This window comes from Solea senegalensis, unplaced genomic scaffold (assembly GCF_019176455.1).
Source record: "Solea senegalensis isolate Sse05_10M unplaced genomic scaffold, IFAPA_SoseM_1 scf7180000015782, whole genome shotgun sequence".
Taxonomy (NCBI): domain Eukaryota; kingdom Metazoa; phylum Chordata; class Actinopteri; order Pleuronectiformes; family Soleidae; genus Solea; species Solea senegalensis.
Window position 1 is genome coordinate 1 of NW_025321450.1, and position 18270 is coordinate 18270.

Consider the following 18270-nt stretch of genomic DNA (forward strand, 5'->3'; position numbering starts at 1 on the left):
CACACACAGTGTTGACGACATGAGCTGTGACAGACACAAGTTCTCACTCACCACCTCCTCCAGCGCGGCGCTGCGTCCAAACGAGCAGGTGAGCAACGTGAGGCAGTTGATGAAGGAGGTGAACAGCTCGCTGGGCAGCGCGGTTAAAATACTCCGGGGGAACATGGTGATCAGGTTGGAGATGATATTGGAGATGCCCACGGCCTCCGAGTCCTCGATCTCAATCCTGGGAATGCAAGATAATAAAAGAGTAAGATCTAAAGATGGGAGATCTAAAAACATTCCATGACACGGACATGAGGTAACTTGGCTCCAAATGTCCACATTTTCAATCCAAAGCCCCCACGCTGCTGCTGCTGCTGCTGCTGCTGCCAGAGGAAAGACTTTTTTCCACCCTCTCTCCCGGGTGAGGCCGAGGCTAAGCTGAGGTCGCTTTGCAGTTTACGCGCTGGTGACGGCGGTGTGGAAACGGGGCATGAAAATTGATCCAAAACTCGTGGGCAACGTGACTCCGACAAGTTTTCCACAGCTGCATCTGAGGTTATTTTTATGGTATTTCTGCCCCATAGTTCAACAGCGCCGAGTCAGACGTGGGAGGATATGGCTGACTCGTGACTGAGATGAACGAGAAGTGTAATTGCACCTCTTAATTTGAAGTGACTCTTATCGTCACATCACACGCAGAAACACACGTGATGATAGGTTTCACTTTTGAAGCGGTTTATGGTTTTAATTCGACAAATCTAAGCACTTAATCTGAACAGTCAGAGTGAAGAGATACTGGAGCAGACTAAGAAGGAGGAACGCAACAATTACTGCTTACTAAATGAGTTAAATGGGATTTTTCAGCTTCTTAAATGTGAATAGTTTCTTTTCCCCATCTAAAAGAAATCATTAAAACTGAAAACAAAACAAGACATTTTGAGACCATAACTGATTCATTGAGAAAATAACCCACAGATGAATGGATGAGAGCTGCAACGACTGAATGATAATTAATCGATTACTATGTATTTATATATATATGTATTTATATACATACATATATATATATATATATATATATACATACACATATATATATATATATACATATATATACATATAATACATATATACATATACATATATATACATATATATACATATATATACATATACACATATATATATATATATACACACACATATATATACATACATATGTATATATATATATATACATATGTATATATATATATATATATATATATATATATATACATACACACACACACACACACACACACACATATACATATATATAATTACAGACTCATTTGATATCAAATATTTAAAAGGCACTACAGGGAACAAAGTGCCGCCACATGTCTCAGATGGAGACAGTTGTCGTCCCCCCGTCCGGCAGCGGCCCGCTTTGTTTTAATATCACACGCGCTCATGTGAGTTCCCATGAGCCCGCGGGTCTTAAAAGAATGAGGCGTGGTCAGGTGAAATGTCGGCACTTGATGTAGTTAACTTGATGTAGTGGAAACTAAGTGGCTGCATGTGAGCGTCACACACCGAGCATGTAAGGAAGTCAGTGGCCCCCACGGGAATTCTGTTTTGTTGTATCACCATATATTAATATGTCTGATGTTTGCCGTACATGAGCACATGGTCTGTGACAACTACTCCATTATTTCCAGCCCTCTTAAATGTGAATATTTCCTAGTTTTTCTTTGCTTAGATATCCTTAAAAAGTGAATCATTTTGGTTTGTGGACAAAGCAAGACATTTGAGACCAACTTTCAGGTATTTTCCCTCACTTTTTTACCTTGAAAATACACTATTATTGACAGAAATATGACAATTATTGTAGTATGCTGGCATGACACCAATTTGTTTATTACACATCACACCACCGATGATTAATTTGGACACATAGGTAAACTCATTAGAACCCATTTTCCCACCATTAAATTATTATATTAAAAACAACATTTACAATGTGGCTCTATAGTAACTATAATTGAACTATTTAAATCCATCTATTGAATTCAACTGTTAAACTATGTTATTGTTGCTCACATGTACCCGGTACAATGTTTTACAAATTTTAATACAAAATCTTGCTGGAGCTGGAACTGAAAATGAGGAGGCCGCCATTTCTAATTGACGTCAAACATATTGGAATTCCTGTGTTTCTTTTTTTGTTTAATATTTAAAAATCAGTTGACATACGTACAGTAAACACAACCTGACAGGGAACATCTGTGACTGGATAAATCATGAGGACGAACTCTGGCCTTAGAGGGGACGTCTCTCTCCACTCTTCTTAAAACATCTCGACTAATAAAAACACGCCTTTGCGTACATTTTCTCTCACATCTGTGCATTTCTGTGGTTAGAGTGGAGGACCGGGAATAGCAAAGGTCGTTATCCTGAGTGCATTTGAAGTCAGAAGAGGAACAGTGAGTGTGTGTGTGTGTGTGAGGGAGAGAAAGAAAGAAAGAGAGAGAGAGAGAGAGGCTGAACTAACCCCTATAAGATGGGAGTTAAATTGCGAGCAGAAATGTTCAATCACTGCAGATCGACCATCCCTCCCCACATGGTTTTCCGATGAGGCAATTGGAAAAACGCTCCAAGAATAGGTGATTACAGAGAGAGAGAGAGAGAGAGAGTGAGGCTGTGAGCAAAAAGAGAGAGAGGAAGAGAGCGAGCGAGAGAGAGGAGAGAGAGAGACCCCTACTCAGTGTATCACATGCTTTAGAGTGAGCTGGTGTTCTCTCTGTAATGTGTGTGTGTCAGTTATTTATACACAGGAGAGTTGCCCCTTAATTCAGATCAGAACCATGCCGACAGCAGACACACCCACACGTGAACATGAGATGCTCGTACTGTAGTTATTAGCCTCGGATAATCGTTGCTCTCTCTCCCCCTCTCATTTCACATGAACATCTCTTTTCCTAAACATTCTACTCCATGCTGCAATATACTAAAAAGTAAAAGAAAACCAATGTTTTATCAATAATTGCATTTATTAAAACAAAAGGCAATTTAGTTAGTGGACTTCATGAGTGCAAGTTGCAAAAGTGTTGAAGTTTACGAGACTTCTTGAATGCACTTTCAACTTGCTTGTCTAAACTCAAAATGCTGTAGATATGCCACAACGGTAATAACATTTACCAGGGTCATTGAATGCATTTAATAAGCTACCCCCATTAACTCAACACAGTGAACACTATTATTTTTTGTCTTTTTTGGCTTCTCGCTCTCTAGAGGTCGCCACAGTGGATGTTTTTAATGCCAGATGCCCTTTCCTGATGCATTTATCCAGGCTTGGGTTATCAGAACCACGTGAAACTGGATGTGGCCCTCCCTGTGGCTGGGTTCAATTTAAGCTGTGTTTCCATCAGGTAGAATCGTTCGGTTTGGCACAGTACGGTACTTACCATTCCATTCTTTGGCACCCATCCCTTGGGGTGCTATTGTAAAATGGTTCAGTCAGGGTGGAGCCACCCACAATAGTAAGCCGATTGAGTGACAGAAAAACCAAACGCCTGCAGTCTATTCTCTTACAAAGCTTGACGACTCTTTGAGAGAAACAGCCACAAACCGAGCAGGAAATAAAAGAGCTGCTGGATGACCTCCATTGTTGTCTGTTGTGTTGCATCCGACGTCGTCGCACCGGTACAACATCACGCAACAATGTCCATCGAGCACAGCCCACAACCCGCCTACCAAGCAAAGGCACTGTTCTCTTGTGTTCAAAAAAAACAAGTCTGACCTGGCTCTGGCTCTTTCATGCTCTGGACAGAGTTCCCACACCTTAGTTGACATCACATTCAAGCACTTTTCAAGAACTTTCCAAGGCCAATTCCCTCAAATTCAAGGACCAAATGTGCCGACACAGGTTAAGATGGGACGACAATTTGTACGTTTCGTCCATGGCATCCACTTTTATTGATTTGCATCTGGACAAGTGATTGTCCTTGGGGTCTTGGTCAAAGTCGGTCTTGACAGAGATCTTGGAATTTTCATTTCCCAGACATCACGTCTCTTGCTTAACGTTACTCGCTCATTGTTCTGCACGGAATCTCATGTCAACAGTGGAGAGAGACAGTGGACAGTGTCCACAACATTTAGCTAAATATCAACTTAACTTCTTTCCTGCATAAAATTCAAGCACTTTCAATGACCCATGTCTATTTAGTCTATTTTTCAAACTTTCAATGATTTCAAGGACCTGTGGGAACCCAGGCTGGAGATTAGAATGCCAAACAAATAAAACCAGTGACTATTCAAATGAGCCTATTATAAAGTGCTTAAATGCAGCAATTAGAGCCTGTGAGAACATTATAAACCATTCTGAAACTTAAAGCTCCATTTCTGGTTACAGGAGTAAATATATGGTCCTTCTCTAACATTGTTAGCTTTGCTTTCTTTCTGCCAAGAAAACTAGACGAAGCTCCTTCAGCTCATTTAGGTCAACTTTAATCTTTAATATTAAATCATAAGTGGATTGGTCTCTGAACAAAAAAGGGTGTAGGGACAAAATCTCATGTAAAACGAGCCTGGACGTTTGTTTGCTGAGAGTGAAAAGACCCTGATGTTATCAGAGAATCTGAATTAAGTGTAGCTGAAAACTGATAACATGTCTACGAGGAGCTATGGCAGCAAAGCCCCCGGTCGAGGTCGAAACCAAGCGGGAGATCGCAGAGATGGGAAGATGATCTCATCACAACATGCACAGGTCAAACGGAGGTCCGTCAATGTTAAGAATAAGAGTTAAAAAAGACTGTATGACTCCCAAAGAAAATCTGTTTGGATAATCTGGATTTCTTGAATGCACCTTAAACTTGCTCCCCTAAACTCAAAATGCTGTAGATGTGCCACAAAAGTGATGACATTTACGAGGGTCCTTGAATGTATCTAATTAGCTGCTCCCATTAACTCAACACAGAGTGAACCCGTTAAGTATACTAGTTAAAAAGACAGTATGACTTAGAAAAAAAAACCTCGCAAAATGACAAATATGCTCTTTCAAAAATCACTGAAAGAGCAAAATCCAATATCCGATACAATCCAATACAATCGCTGTAAAAATGTAAATAAGATTTAGAAACAGTATTTTAGTAGCTTTTTGTAAAATGACTTTATTGGACTGACACCAGTATCAATAAATATTGGTATCAGACACCAAAAAGTGATATGAAGCCATCCCTATAGTTAAATAATCTGTTCTATGTTCAGAGATTTGTGAAAAACAGGTATAAATTAAGTTGTCCTGCTGAACTTAAATGTTAAATGTACATTTTTAAACAGGTGCAGGGGGGGAAACTCTGGGGGGGCTCTCACTGCAACTTCACCCTGCCACTGCTGCTGCTGCTGCTGCTGCATCTAAACACAGAGCAGTAATCTCCTTTAATGCATCTACCTGCAGACCAAAACACACACTGAATCCCCGTGCTACACGCAGGGACGATCAATAACCGCCAAACAGCTGCTGGTGCGACCAATTCACAAGAAAAACACGGCTCAAAATGTGCCACAACACATGATCACACGCTTTATCCTTCCTCTGAGAAATCCACGCCTGTCGCTGCTTTATGCCAATTAAATGCTAACCATATTAATTATAATAGAAAAGGACCATATTTAGTGTAACAGGAGCCCCTTAAATCACGTAAAACAAAAGGTAAAGACCGTCTGTAGGTCACTGCAGCAGCAAGACAAGGCGAGTCAAGATTGAGTGTTGGATTATTTCTGCTCCATTCTGATTGAAAGCTGTGATTACACGCAGGTCGGCAGTGACACCTCTGCAGCGTGTGATTAGGAACGGAACAGCAGCAGCAGCGCTGAAGTCGAGATGCAGGAAGAAAATGTGAAGGGAAAATTGGCTTTGAGCTGAGCTTAAGGGATAAAGCAAAAAAAAAAAACCCCTTTATTTCCTCTGCTTGGAACACCCAGGTTCACAGCTGCTTAGTGAAGGGATTTTCAGCAGAATAAATTGACCTGAACACTCGAGTACGCGCAGTTTATTCCACTGGAAACCTGTTGGGCTTTTTGATGCAGATGCTGCAACGCTGAAGCAAGAGCACGAGCATGTATTTTAAAAGGATTTTCACAATAAAACACGTTCAAAAACACCGAGATTAGAGCATGAGCAACAAAAAGCTCTGTACAGACGGGTTTGAACCTCATTTATGACACATATGTTTATCAATTTACAACAATATTAGTTGGTAGGAGCTGATTAAGTTTTTGGTTTGTTGTTTTTTGTTCACAAATAAGATCAAATCACAAGAGAATGACATTTATTTGACATTTATAGTAATATATTTGATTTCAAAGCACTCAAAGTCACCTTACAGGCAGATTTTTTTTTTGTTTAAGTATAAAAGTACATTAATAAACACAATAATGCATAAAAGCATTATATACAGTGTTTAAAAACAGATGGAATCATTTATTTTAGCCCAGGTGACGTACAAATCATTACAATATTGGCACATGGTTGACGGTTTTACTGTGAAAAGTTCCGACTTATTTTCATTTTCGTGCGTTAGATATATTAATTCTTTTCTTTGTTTCGGTTTTTTACATGCATCATAATGAAGAAATCTTCAAAATTGATGCAACAACCACTATGATTTAAAATATATCATATTGCTCCAGGGCTGAAACTAATGATTATCGTCATATTCTATGTTGTGTAGTCTATGAAATGTCAAAAAAGATGTTTATTATTCAGTTCTAATGATTTATTTGTTATATGGAACAAAGAAATATTCACATTTAAGAAGCTGAAAAAACTAAGCGCTTGTTGTAATTGTTTTTTTTTTTTAAAAAAAAGCCCTCAAAGCGATGAACGGAATCTGAAAATCCTTGGCGAAGCCACCACTGCGTCACTTCAAAAGGAATGACGACGATTGACTCGCGGCGCTGCTTAAAATAGCCGAATAACACGGGAGAAACACGTTATCGGCAGACGTAATCTCTGAGCGAGGATCAGACTGAAGAAAGAAACATGTTGTTCCGTTTTATTACACAGGAAGAAGTACTGTTGTGTTTTATTACAGTACTGTTGTGTTTTAGTACACAGGAAGAAGTACTGTTGTGTTTTACTACAGTACTGTTGTGTTTTAGTACACAGGAAGAAGTACTGTTGTGTGTTAAAAGTGTAAAAGTACTTTAAAGTCATACTTGAAGTAACTGAAGTGAAGTCTTTATGACTTTAGATGATACATTGTAACAACACTATTTGATCTGCTGTGATTGTCGTGATCAGATCATAAGACATTCTGATTATTAGAAGACATGGATGAACTCCAGATTTATTTGGTATTTATAACAATAAAACGTTGCATAACTGTTGTTATTATGGTCTGGTGACTCAGGTCATGTGACTTTTATAGCACCAGCCGCTAAATTTGTTTTGCAGACATTCACAGTGAAAACATTTATTATAAGAAGATTAACAGGATAGAGACACAGAGAGGTACTGCTTACTGCTGCTGCTCGTATTGCTGTTGCTGCTGCTAGTATTACTACTGTTGTTGTTGTTACTGCTGCAGCTACTTCTGTTGTTACTGCTACTGCTGCAGCTACTTCTGTTGTTACTGCTGCTGCTACTGCTGCTGCTAGTATTACTGCTGCAGCTACTTCTGTTGTTACTGCTGCTTTTACTGCTGCTGCTAGTATTACTACTGTTGTTGTTGTTGTTACTGCTGCAGCTACTACTGTTGTTACTGCTGCTGCTACTGCTGCTGTTATTATTACTGCTGTTGGCATCTGAATCACCAACATATAAAATCATTTCCCTGACAGAGTGACAGAGAATGTGTTTCCACCGTGTTCATCTCTTATCTGTTAGATTCACTGCAACACTGTCATAAAATAAATCAAACACAACCTCAAACTCTTTATTATCCCAGTCGAAAACATCACATGAGACCAATTATTATAAAACGACAACAGACAACAATCATCATGATGTTAAACATCCACACACAAAATGAGTTCATCTGTCGTCACAGTTTTTCTTCCCTCTCTGGGAGGAAAGAATCCACACATATCTTATATCTGTCATATCTGTCGTCAACTTCTTCACTTTTTCACTCGTCCCTATTTACTTGTTTTTCTTCTACTCTGGTCAAGACAAGTTTTAAGAGGTTTTGAGAGGGGTACTGAGGCTTTTTAGGTTACCGCCCAGCTGCCCTCTGCTTACTTTGCAATATAAAAATAAAATATAAAACTTTATTTTGTGAATATGCACCATTGTTATCTCTGATGCCACATCATGGTCATTTTATTTATTTAGTCTGAATATAATACATCTTACATATATCACCTTTAGTAGATCCTGGCAAATACAGAAGCATTGATAAGTAAAGTTACAGCAATTAAACTCATTTGTTACTCAATGGTATTTTATTTATTCTGTGAGTGTGTGAGGCAGAGGCGACAGATTTATGATGCAGCAGAGAGAGAAAGACGGCGTTGTTTACATCAAACCTTGACATTGGACCGTTGTAGCGTCACTCGTGCACAAAGATGAAATGATTTTTATTCAAATGAAATCCTCTGTGTGTGTGTTTGTGTCAGGTCTGTCTCTTGCTGTTCAGCGCTTCTCTCAGTCTCTGCAGGAGTTTCAGTTTGAATGTATCGGAGAAGCAGAGACGGACGATGAAGTCAATATAGGTGAGAGAAAAGTGGGCGGAGTAAGTGCTCTAACACGTGAGGTCAATCTTTCCACGTTTGACTGTGAATGCTTTGTTTTACAGCTCAGTCATTAAAGGAGTTCTCACAGCTCCTGAGCACCATGGAGGAGGAGAGGAAACGACTGGTGAGACGTGATGTTGTGTGGTGTTTCTGTCTCTCCTCTCCAACATGATGTCCATGTGATTTGTTTCTGCATGAACTGGGAAATACATCAAATAGATTGTTCTTACTCCGGAGTTTCCTCTATTCTCGCTCTTCCTCTCTGATCTTCACTGAGCTGCAGCTGATTCAGCTCAGACACAAGTTTGACTTTTCCCAGCAAACCTTTGACGATGAATCACTCCAGCGTCCTCATGCTGCTGTTAATCTGCTTTCCCCACAACTCTGATTCACACATTTGCACTAAAGAAAACACTTGTGTGTCCATAGTGATGTGGGAAAGAAGGAAAGAAAGACCCAGAGACTCACAGACCCAGAGTCTCAGAGACTCACAGACCCAGAGTCTCAGAGACTCACAGACCCAGAGACTCACAGACTCAGAGACTCACAGACCCAGAGACTCACAGACCCAGAGTCTCAGAGACTCACAGACCCAGAGGCTCACAGACCAGAGACTCACAGACCCAGAGACTCACAGACTCAGAGACTCACAGACCCAGAGACTCAGAGACTCACAGAGACTCACAGACTCAGAGACTCACAGACCCAGAGTCTCAGAGAGACTCACAGACCCAGTCTCACAGACCCAGAGACTCACTGACCCAGAGACTCACAGACCCAGAGTCTCAGAGACTCAGAGACTCACAGACCCAGAGACTCACAGACTCAGAGACTCACAGACCCAGAGTCTCAGAGACCCAGAGACTCACAGACCCAGTCACTCACAGAGACTCAGACTTTCAGACCCAGAGACTCACAGAGAGACTCACAGACCCAGAGTCTCAGAGACTCAGAACTCACAGACCCAGAGACTCACTGAGAGACTCACAGACCCAGTCTCAGAGACTCAGAGACTCACAGACCCAGAGACTCCATTAAGAGAGGCCTTTGTGTGGGAGAGGCTGAGGTCTTTGTGTAGCCTAACCTGACTTACATAACTGTGCATGGTGTGTGTGTGTGTGTGTGTGTGCGTGCTTGCGTGGTCTGGTCTGGTTACTGAGGAACCATGTGGAACCTATTCTGCCAATTCCCCTGTGAGACTGAGCACAGTCCTGACTGCCTGGGAAAGTCCATAAAAGGGTCCTGTGTTTGTCTGCCCTCCCTCTCTCTCTGTCTCTCTCCCTCTGTGTGTGTGTGTGTCTCTCTCTCTCTGTCTCTCTCCCTCTGTGTGTGTGTCTCTCTCTCTCTGGGTCTCTCTCTCTCTCCTCTGATCGGTCTAATAATGCCATTGTTATTATGTTTAAGGGTAATTCCAGCAAACTCTCTCCCTCTGTGTGTGTGTCTCTCTCTCTCTGGGTCTCTCTCTCTCTCCTCTGATCGGTCTAATAATGCCATTGTTATTATGTTTAAGGGTAATTCCAGCAAACATGCTCCTTACCATTACAGAGATTTCTCTTAGTTTTCAGTTTCACTGTTTTATTGTAACACACTTAAAAAGAAAATTGCACAAAGAAAGCAGAGCTTTGTTTGGTCACTGGTGCAGAACGAAACTCGAGTACAAGTGAGGTCATGAGGCAGGGGAGGTTTTTAATTCAGACAGAATAAAATGAAGCAAACACAAGTAAAACACAAGTAAAACACAAGTAAAACACAGTAAAATTCCGTAAAATACAAGTAAAACACAAGTAAAACACAGTAGAATTCCGTAAAATATAAGTAAAACACAAGTAAAATTCTGTAAAACACAGACTGAAGAGGACACAGAAATACATTCATTATGATTATCATTAATGATAATGTCTTTATGTTTTTTAATCTCTGACACACACTGAGATTGTTGTTGTTTCCTTTAATAAAACAGTAAATCTATCCTGTGATTGAACAGTGACTGAGGAGTCGTCTTATCTTTATTTAAGTATTTGCTGTTTGTCTTTTCAGATCCAGAACGCGGACGACGTCCTGATCTCGCCGCTCGAAAGGTTTCGTAAAGAACAGATTGGAGCTGTGAAGGTAAATCTGTTTAAAGTATTTCATGTGATGCTCAAACAGAATGTTGTTAGTTCTGTGATCAGAGTCAGTGCTTCAGATAAACCAGACCTCACAGTCCAGTGTCAGTAGCAAGGTCATGGGAACGGACGCTGGGAGACAGTTGAACTCAGTGAGGCAACATAAACACAAAGTCAGTGTGGTGTCTGGTTTCTGCAGCTGTCTTAAATCGTCTTCTTTCGTCTCTTTTTAGACGCAAATAGAGGCAGAGTTTGTGTCATTTAAAAAGTACAACTGGACGCATCTTGAACTAATCATGAAAGTGAAATCGCTTCCTGTGTCTGTGTGCTCGTCGCTGCGACTCGTCAGCCTGAGAATGTGGCAGGAGTGTGTGTGTGTGTGTGTGAGCCGTGCACCCTCACACTGGCAAACACCCAGGACCGGGTGGATATTTGCAGCTGTTTTGGAAGTGAGATGTCGTCACAAATCTTTAGATTATTCATGGTCTCACTGCTCCTCACTGCAGAGTTTTATTCCAAAATCCTGAAAACAATTAGACACAGGATGCTGTGATGTCACGTTAGCTCAGAGTCTCACGGGAAAGCAGTGGCAGTCTTTGGTCTCGGCCGTCACCGTGGCTCAAACTAAATAATCTTGACATCTGTCGAACGGATTGGCATCAAATTTGGTGCCAAAAAAGCTGTGGTTTCCACTGCACGGATCGTGTGATTGTGACCAGTCATGATGTTCCCACTCTCTGGTTCCACCATGTGGTCGAAGTCTGTGAAGTCTATCTGAATGTTCTGGTTTAAGAGCAAACACATGGTGAACATAGTTAATAACCGGCCTCGTCTCGTTGGATTGCTTTACTCGAGCTGTCGTTCCTCTGCCGTCTGTGATGTAAAGACATCTGTGTGAATGTCGTCGACACTTGTTTAGCTGTTCTAAAAACACGTTTACGGTCATAGAATAAACATTTATAGAAAGTTTTTTTTATTCTAGTGAAACATTGAACATTCCACATGTATGGTACACAAGGGTAGATTTAAAGAGGTTTATTTGATGTCATTGTTGCTCGTGTCTTCTTCAGGAGGGAAAGAAGCAGTTTGACAAGGAGACAGAAAGATATTACTCAATCCTGGAGAAACATCTCAGCCTCTCCTCCAAAAAGAAGGAGTCACAGCTGCACGAGGTAAACTCTCCATCACCCTACACAACAAAAACACGCCTGGCTCCTCCCACATGTGTGACAGACAGGAAGTGTGATGGTTTTGTTTCAGGCTGACTCACAGATGAGTAAAGACAGACAGGTGTTCTACGACGCATCGCTGCAGTACGTCTTCAAGATCCAAGAAGTGCAGGAGAGGAAGAAGTTTGAATTTGTAGAACCAGTGAGTACATGTACACACACACATACACTACATGTACACACACACATGCACTACATGTACACACACACATGCAGTACATGTACACACACACACATGCAGTACATGTACACACATGCAGTACATGTACACACACACACATACACACACACATGCAGTACATGTACACACACACTACACTACATGTGCACACACACATACACTACATGTACACACATGCAGTACACACACACACATGCAGTACATGTACACACACACATGCACTACATGTACACACACACATGCACTACATGTACACACACACATACACTACATGTACACACACATGCACTACATGTACACACACACATGCACTACATGTACACACACACATACACTACATGTACACACACATACACTACACACACACTACATACACACACACACATGTACACACACATACACTACATGTACACACACACATGCAGTACATGTACACACACACATGCAGTACATGTACATACACACACATGCAGTACATGTACACACACACATGCAGTACATGTACACAGGTGACAGTGCTGGGAAACTCCTTTCATGTGTAATTCCACAGATTTGTTGTTCAGTCTGTTCCTCGTGTGGTGAGATGATGGACAGACAGCGTGACCAGGGTTTTTTTATCACTTTTGAATGATAAATATCATTGACGGCCTCTTCCTCCTCCTGTTGTAAAATAAACAAGCAGAGCTGTGTTTTTTTTTTATCCTCTCATTAGACTCTGAAAACAGTTTTCCTGTCATTTCCTCCTCTGCTCCTCAGCTCCTGGCTTTCCTGCAGGGTTTGTTTACCTTCTACCACGAGGGCTACGAGCTGGCCACAGAGTTTGAACCATACAAGCAGCAGCTTCAGTTCAACCTGCAGAATGTAAGTGTGTGTGTGTGTGTGTTTACCCAGTAAACGCCCTCTCATCTCTCGTCTTCTGATTTCACACACCTGATGCTGGTCAGAGGCTCAGTGAATAACTGCACATCCTGAAAAACACATTCAGTTGTTGTTGAGTTTGTTCTTTATCTCTGAAAATGAACCTGTAGTTTGCCTTTGCTTTGTGTTGCACTACTTGTGGTAACATGTTGCTGACTTTAATAATAATAATAATTTTTGATGCTCGCGTTTGTCGTTAAGGCTCGCAACAACTTTGAAAGTACGCGAGCTGAGGTTGAGCGTCTGATGAAGAGGATTCGATCGGCAGAAGAAGACTTCAAAGCCCCGAGCTGCTTCACCATGGAGGGATATCTGTATATACAGGAGAAACGTGAGCTCACTGATGTCACTTCATTTAGTTACCTCATTTACATCATCAAGCAAATCAAACCCCATCATTATTATTCTTATTCTTACAGGTCCACTGGGCAGCGTGTGGACGCGTTACTACTGTACATATGAGAAAAGCTCCAAGATGTTCACCATGAGTAACACAGAAGTGAGACAGGCCAGCAGACAGGTGAGCATCACCTGTCTCACTGACCTCACTGACCTCACTGACCTTCACTGACCTCACTGTGCCTCATCATCACACAGAACGGCCTTGTGAACACAGCTCCTGACATGTTCAGACTGCGCTCGTGTGTCAGAAGAAAGACGGATTCTATCGACAAGCGCTTCTGCTTCGACATCGAGGTGGTGGAGAGGTGAGAGAGGGCGAGAGAGGGAGAGAGAGAGGCTGTGGACAAACATGAACCTAAATCATGTGACTTTCCTCTGCAGACACGGAGTCATCACTCTACAAGCTCAGTCTGAGGCAAACAGGCGGCTGTGGATGGAGGCAATGGATGGAAAAGAACCTGTATGAATGCAGACACGATACACTTCTAATAACACAATACACACAATAATAATGATCACCTTGTTTTTAATGAAACATTGTTTCATGACAGTTCTCATGACAGAGACCTAAAACCTGTCGTGTGCATTTTAATTCAAACAAAGTCAAACTGTTGATGCTGATGAAGCTCAGCTCAGTGTTTACATGTCGAGACAAACGGAGACTGAAGAAAACAATGTGATCGACCTGAGGTCACAACGAATGAACACAAGCAGATTCATAACATCAACACACTGCAGCTTTAATATAATTCTTCGTTCTTTTACAGATCTACACTCTTCCTTCTTTACTGAGCAGAAAAGAGGAGAGTAAGTCCAAGTATTTACTGTTTTATTTCCTTCAATAAAAAACAACCTGACGTTTGTGTGTTTTCTTGTTTCACAGCATTTCTTAATGAAGCTGGTTTCACCTTCGTAAAGAAGTGCATTGAGCTGGTGGAGAACAGAGGTTTTTCTTCTCTGCTCTTTATCACCAATATATTATATTAATATATAAAACTATTATACAGAGTTTATCAAGTCGTGTGTGTGTGTGTGTGTGTGTTTTAGGCCTCACCACGCTGGGACTTTACAGGACGGGAGGAGTGAACTCTAAAGTGCAGCGGCTGATGACGAGCGTGTTTGGTAAGAAGTTTGATTTCGAACAAACAAACATTTAAATACAAACACATCATCATCATCATCATCATCATCACCTCTCCACCATCCTGCAGCGTCCACAGCTCCTGCTGACGTCCAGCTGGACGCGGACGCCTGGGACAACAAGACCATCACCAGTGGACTGAAGAATTATTTCAGGTAGTACACACACACACACACACAGACAGACACACACACACACACACACACACGCGCACACACAGATGAAGTCATGATTTCTCCTGTGATCACAGGTGTCTGGCAGAACCAGTGCTGACCTACAGACTTCATAAAGAGTTCATCAAAGCTGCGAGTAAGAACAGAATCACAGAATCAGTGCTGATTATGGGATGGATTCACTGCCTCATGTTACATTAGACACACACACACACAGAAACATAAACAGCTCTTTGTTTGTCAGGATACGACGAGCACAAGCACAGAGTGAGAGCCGTTCACACGCTGGTTCACAAACTGCCAGAGAAAAACCGAGCGATGTTGGACGTCCTCAGCCGTCACCTCCTCCAGTACGTCCACATGAAAACTCTGAAATCACTGGTGATCTGAAGGATTTGAAGCTGGAAGAAGCAGCAAAATCTTAAATCAGTGATGAAACGTGTGTGTGTGTGTGTGTGTGTGTGTGCGTGCGTGCGTGCACAGAGTTTCCTCTCACAGTGAGCAGAACCTGATGACCGTGTCAAACCTCGCCATGATCTTTGGTCCCACACTGATGAGGTCACAGGAAGAAACGGTGGCCGCCATGATGAACATCAAGTTCCAGAATATCGTGGTGGAAATTATTATTGAAAACCACAACAAGGTACGGTCCACCTCAAACACACACGCGCGCGCAGACACGCACACACATGGCTGACCTCTGCTGTGTGTGTGTGTGTGTGTTGATGTCAGATCTTCAGTGAAGCTCCGGACGCGTCGCTGCCGTTACCTCAGGCTCCGTCGTCACGAGCGACTCCTCGCAGGAGCAAAGCCATCTGTCTGTCCTCAGGGAAGAGGAAAGCTCGTCTGTATCCTCCGGCTCTGTGCCTCGCCGACAACGACAGTGAGTCTGTCACACACACACACACACACACACACACAGAGTGTGCTTCATGTCGACATGTTTGTGCGTTCACACACGTCCACGTCATGAAAGTGCAAGAACAACTCGTTATACAGTAAATGCAGAGCATTTATATGAACTTTTAAAACAGCCACATCACAGACAGGTGTTTGATGTTGTCATAGTAACAGAGTGTGATTTTCTCTCCTGCAGGCGACACATTCAGTAGCAGCCCAAGCACAACTCCGATGGGCAGCCGCGAGTCTCTGTCCTCTCACTCGTCAGAGAAGAACGGATTGTCTCAAACGTCTTCTCCATCGTCTCCTGCTGCTGAGCCCAGCTCACCCTCTACAGCGCCTGCTTCTCCTCCTGCAGCCTCCTCCTCCTCGTCCTCCTGCTCCCACTCTGTGAAGGAGAAGGATCAGAAACAGCGAGCAGATGTTTCTGCCTCTCCTCGTCTCAATCCTTCCTCTTCCTCCGTGTCCTCCGTGTCCTCTTTACGCAAAGAAAACTCCACTGCCTCCTTGTTGTCGATTGAAGAGCCAAGATCTCCGTCCAGAGCGTCCACCACCTCTACCCAGCATGCATCATTGGGGCAGGCGTCCTCTCTCAGGAGTGTTCAGTCCAGCGGTGTCTCCACAGTCAGAGACTCCACCTCGCCCTCGCGGCAGCGCAGGCCTTACAGGTCCGCCTCCTCCTCCTCGTCCTCCTCCTCTTCATTGTTTCCATACCAGATCTCCACGTCGTCCTCGCTCACCTCCCTTCACATCTCTGAGGGTTTGTTCTCTCACAGTCTCAAGTTCACGTCTCTGATGATGTTCAGTTGTGATTGATCCTGTTTCATCACAGATTACCGGAGTTGTCATGGATCAGTTCAGAGTCTGATGTCTCTGGATCCCCACGCACACACACACACATGCAAAGCTTCACACGTGCGACGTGGCTCTGACGTGACTGCCAAACATTCTGCAGCCACAAGCAATGGTTACCAGAGACCTGGATCAGTGTGAGTGTGTCGCACACAGAGAAACTGATTGTTCACAGAGACACAAGCTTCACACTTACTTCCTGTGTGTTACAGATCATCAGTGACTGGAGTGCAGAGGGAGAGTTCAGTCTTCTCCTCAGCGTTAGACATTTGCTCCTCAGGACGGTTTGTGTCTTTGTGTCTTTGTTTCAAAAGTGTCCTGACACACAAATCAGTGATTTTAATCCATGATTTTCTGTCTCTTTTTAGTGAGGCAAAGGCTCTTTATTCATGTGAGGCAGAGCACAGCCATGAGCTCAGCTTTCCACAGGGGGCGCTGTTCACAAATGGTAAGAAAAACATTGACATCATTCATTTCCTAAAGACTCTTTTGTCCCAATTTTAAAGTTCAGCTTTACTTTTGAAATGAACAGATCTGATTCCGTGTGTGTGTGTCTGTCTGTGTGTGTGTCTGTCTGTCTGTCTGTGTGTGTGTGTCTGTAGTTTACCCGTCTGTGGAGCCCGGCTGGCTTCAGGCCACGTACAACGGTAAAACCGGCCTCGTACCTGAAAACTACATCAGCTACACCTGATGACATCATCAGATACACCTGATGACATCATGATGAGAGTGAGGATCAGACGTAGATGTTAGGATGTAACTTGTGTAACATTAATTCAGTGCTGCTGATCATAGACATAATATATTTAACCTGTGATTGAACAGTTAGTACGTCAGACACTGTGATTATCCTGTGATGATCATGTGATGATCCTGTGATGATCCTGTGATGATCCTGTGATGATCATGTGATTATCATGTGATGATCATGTGATGATCCTGTGATGATCCTGTGATCCTGTGATGATGTGTGATCATGTGATTATCATGTGATTATCTGTGATGATCGTGTGATTATCATGTGATTATCCATGATCGTGATGATCCTGTGATGATCATGTGATTATCATGTGATGATCCTGTGATGATCATGTGATTATCATGTGATTATCATGTGATTATTTATCCTGTGATGATCATGTGAATATCCTGTGATTATCATGTGATTATCCCGTGATGATCCTGTGATGATCATGTGATTATCCTGTGATGATCATCATGATTATCATGTGATTATCCTGTGATTATCATGTGATTATCCTCTGATGATCATGTGAATATCCTGTGATTATCATGTGATTATCCCGTGATGATCATGTGATGATCCTGTGATGATCATGTGATTATCCTGTGATGATCCTGTGATGATCCTGTGATGATCATGTGATGATCCTGTGATTAACATGTGGTGATCCTTTGATGATCCTGTGATGATCCTGTGATTAACATGTGATGATCCTTTGATGATCATGTGATGATCCTGTGATGATCAGAACCATGTCATGTGTTATTAAGCTCCTCTTTATTGTCTTATGTTCTGACATGCGTGTGTGCGGTCTATGTGAACATACGTGTGTGTACACGTGACTCATGTGAACAGTGAGCGTTTATGTGTGTAATGAGCTGTTTCAACATCACTGCCTTGTTTTCTGAATAAAAGACT

General features: G+C 42.3%; 1 protein-coding gene across 1 annotated transcript; it reads left to right on the top strand.

Moving 5' to 3' along the window:
* Positions 1-8250: 8250 nt before the first annotated feature.
* Positions 8251-17525, top strand: LOC122762531 (rho GTPase-activating protein 42-like). Its single transcript, XM_044017737.1, has 23 exons — positions 8251-8685; positions 8769-8830; positions 10744-10815; positions 11882-11983; positions 12072-12182; positions 12978-13082; positions 13341-13470; positions 13559-13659; positions 13737-13846; positions 13923-14001; positions 14309-14348; positions 14425-14487; positions 14589-14663; positions 14753-14837; positions 14933-14991; positions 15100-15205; positions 15339-15498; positions 15588-15738; positions 15952-16515; positions 16588-16744; positions 16820-16891; positions 16976-17055; positions 17210-17525. Exons 1-23 carry the CDS (start codon positions 8544-8546, stop codon positions 17296-17298), a joined length of 2715 nt encoding a protein of 904 aa, XP_043873672.1. The 5' UTR covers positions 8251-8543; the 3' UTR covers positions 17299-17525.
* Positions 17526-18270: the final 745 nt, after the last annotated feature.

Coding starts and splice junctions, on each gene's coding strand:
- LOC122762531 (XM_044017737.1), top strand. CDS start 8,544: ATGATTTTTATTCAAATGAAATCCTCTGTGTGTGTGTTTGTGTCAGGT. Junction 8,831..10,743: donor AGGAGGAGAGGAAACGACTG/GTGAGACGTGAT, acceptor TTGTCTTTTCAG/ATCCAGAACGCGGACGACGT. Junction 12,183..12,977: donor AGTTTGAATTTGTAGAACCA/GTGAGTACATGT, acceptor TCTGCTCCTCAG/CTCCTGGCTTTCCTGCAGGG.